Source organism: Drosophila yakuba, chromosome 3R (genome assembly GCF_016746365.2).
Source record: "Drosophila yakuba strain Tai18E2 chromosome 3R, Prin_Dyak_Tai18E2_2.1, whole genome shotgun sequence".
NCBI classification, from domain to species: Eukaryota; Metazoa; Arthropoda; class Insecta; order Diptera; family Drosophilidae; genus Drosophila; species Drosophila yakuba.
Genome location: NC_052530.2, coordinates 25184099 through 25187378, shown reverse-complemented (window position 1 = coordinate 25187378; position 3280 = coordinate 25184099). Strand labels below are relative to the sequence as shown.

The window sequence follows — 3280 nt, the reverse complement described above, 5'->3', positions numbered from 1 at the left end:
CAACATTTTACGTAAAACGAAAATGCACGGGAAATGTACAGGACGTGGGCACATTGAGGGGGCGTGGCACACGGACATTGCCTGGCGGGCCGTGAAACGCCTGCGGGAGCGGAAGTTTAGTGGTCACCGTGTTGTTGCTTTGTTACGTTATCTAATTACAAAGGAATGGTGCGGCAACGTCACACAGTTGCCGGTCCAACGATCCCGCAACTATCCTCTCACTATTGTTACCAGCGCATCTCATAAACGGGCACCATCCTAACCTACCCCATCGTATCCCCATTCCATACCATCCAAAGCTGGGCTAGGGCAAAATATTATTTCTGTTCAAATGCACAACGTGGGTGCATGGGCTGCGGGCATCCGATTGATATATGCAGATGCGTGCTCGCAGTCCGAGTATCTCGGTCCGCCCGTGAAACCGAACTCCATTGAACAGCACTGCCCGCAGTTAGTTACTCTCCCAACCACCCACACTCACACACACTCACCACTCACACGCAGATACTGACACACACGCACACGGGGGAGGAGCCACACACACACGCGCTAAATACACTTGTGTCTAATAAGTTTTATCCGAACGGTCAACGAGGCGTGCACCCACACAAACACAAGGACGAACCACAGTTTTGTTACACTGCGCAAAAAAAAAAACTAATGTAGAACTATTTTCATTAAAATAATAATACTATTCTGATTTCGTTATGTTACTGTTAAGTAGAACTTAGCAACGCATTACGAAGATAACGACTTTTACACTTGAACTAGCTTGTGCTCGATTTCTCTCAGTGCATCACAATGGGTGTCAAGCGATGGGGAATGGTCGATGGGTGGCCCATAAACAAATGAAGGGTCGTGCTTCGGGGTACCCAGCTGCGTATGCGGCATATTTGAGCGGGCATGGCGAAAAATTGTCAAACTGCCGGCCGCGGCCCCAAAGTCAGTTACGTTGGCAATCTGCTTAGCCGTTTGCAAACCACCCAACACCCACCACCCACCGCCCACTTAGTTAGCCACCCCACACACCCCCTGGTTCAACCCATCCAACGCCGCAATCCACTTGCATTTAAATTGTGAAAATATTTGGACGCTGTCGTCCGGTCGTTAAATGAAAATTGAAGCTAGGTCGCCCATTTGACCGTTTGTCCAGCGACCTCTACGCAAAAATACTTTAAACAAACGGGGTCAGCACGGATTTTATTTTGGGGCTGGTACATTTAAGGGACGCTAATTGCGTGCTTGTCAACACTCGAAATAAAAATAATATTTGCAACAATTAAAAGAGCGCCGACGCCAACAACAGTTTGAGCGTTTCAAAGCCACAGGACCAAAAAAAAGGACCCACAAAAAGGACTCCCTGCCAATTCGACTCTACCCCGTGGTGCATAATTTTTCAAAATATTTAAATTATACATTATAAAAGGGACAATCTGCTCGACATCTCGAAAAGGAAGCATCAGCCAATTATGCGAACTGTAAATGCAGTAAATTTAAAATAAGGGAAAGATATGAGAATTTTCTTTTTCACAAAAATATTACATTTTATGTAGGCAATTTATAAAAATTTTTTTGAAATATTCATAAATTGATGAGAATATTATTAAATAATTCAATAAAATATAACAATGTAAAAAGTTTTTATTAAACTATGCCTTCTTGGGTTTATTTATGCAAAGATCACTTGAAGAATTTTGACGTACGAGATAAGAGTTTTGTTGGACGCATTGGATTTCAGGACAATCTACTAATCTACTAATCCCCGGTCATCTTTTCAACTACTACTTCACTGGATTGGGCCGCTTGGGCAGATTCCGTTTGAGTAGCTGCCAGTTGATGCTGGTCGGTGGAGGAGCGGACCTCTGCTTGACCAGCTTCTTGTGACTCGATCCCTTCGAGAGTTTGGAGCGGGCGGAACTTAAGGCGCGATACTGACTAACACTGCGAACCACTTTGTTGCCGGTCAACTTGCTGGCCACCTTGCTACGGAATTTGCGCTTCAATATCATCTTGCCATGGCTGATTTGGCTCCTGGGACTCGTGCTCTTCGGTTTGGCTGGACTTTTCTTGGATAGCTTGAGGGATGACTTCTGCGATTTGCCCGACTTTGTCGACTTCGTGGACTTGGAGGACTTGAGCGACTTGGAAGATTTGCGCGATTTAAGAGTCTTCAATGATTTCTGGCTTCTGAGGCCCTTCTCCTTGGTCTTCGATTTGAGGGATTTCAAGCTCTTGGACTTGAGGCTTTTGGCCGACTTTTGCTGGGTGACAATGGCACCGCCCTTGGAGCGCAGATCAGGCGTTTCCGGAGCCGGGCCCACAGAGTATTTAGGCATCATGGCCGGCTTGGATTGCAGAGCACGATCCGCCTGGACAATTGCATCGAAGTTGCCGAATACCTGGCGAATATTGCGATTGACATACTCCAAATACTTGAGCGACGAGTTGCACAAGCTGCACTTGGCTTGGCTCTTGTCGTTATCCTTGTTGTTCCGAATCAGGCTCTCCAGGTACAGGAAGTTCTTGGCCATGTTCTCGCAGTAGCGACACTTGGTGGTCTTCTCCATTTGGTTGGGCGTGTGATCGTAGAGACCGGGCTTTTGCTGCAGATTTAGAACCGAATTGTTTGGCACTACGTATTCTCCGGCGGCTGGTCGCTTTTTTTGAAGGCCTATCATTTTACGTAATACCGAAATTTTGTGAAATTTTTTTTAGGAATAGAATGTTTCTGTTGGTTGGACGGAAGTAAAATGCCGATGAACGTCTGATTTGGATATCAAAAGGAAGTGATTTAAATTTCACAGCCTACCTGAGGAATGTTTTTTTTAAGGCTGCTCAAAGCTACCAAAAAAAAAAATCCTTATCCTAAAAAGTCCAACACAATGCCGTAAAAATCAACGCCATCTGACTTGGTGCCTCAATTAATCTCAATTTCTTATCCATCAAAGGTCTGGCCAATTTGTCGGCAAACCGTCAACCTTGCCCTGCTCAATTATCGATCAAATAAATTGCAGTGAATATTTAAAGACTTGTGCCAAATTAAATTAAACGCTGCCTAGCGAATTACCCATGTACATACATACACTACTACGCTGGCTAGGAAATAAAGGACTCGTTTAATTTCTATTTCCTTGGGCACAATTAGCGATAATCAGCTGGCAATGGCAAGCAGCATTTTGTCGCTGGTCCTTCGCTTTTCCCATTCGCATTCGCATTCACATTCCCATTCCCAGCACAACTCCCCACCCATTTCGCTTTGTGTATTTGGGTCAGCTCGTTG

General features: G+C 45.1%; 1 protein-coding gene across 1 annotated transcript; it reads right to left on the bottom strand.

Annotated features, from left to right (window-relative positions):
• Positions 1 to 1638: 1638 nt before the first annotated feature.
• On the bottom strand, positions 1639 to 2786 carry LOC6538271. The gene has a single exon (XM_002098762.4). The coding sequence runs from the start codon at positions 2676 to 2678 to the stop codon at positions 1782 to 1784; it is 897 nt and encodes a 298-aa protein (XP_002098798.1). The 5' UTR covers positions 2679 to 2786; the 3' UTR covers positions 1639 to 1781.
• Positions 2787 to 3280: the final 494 nt, after the last annotated feature.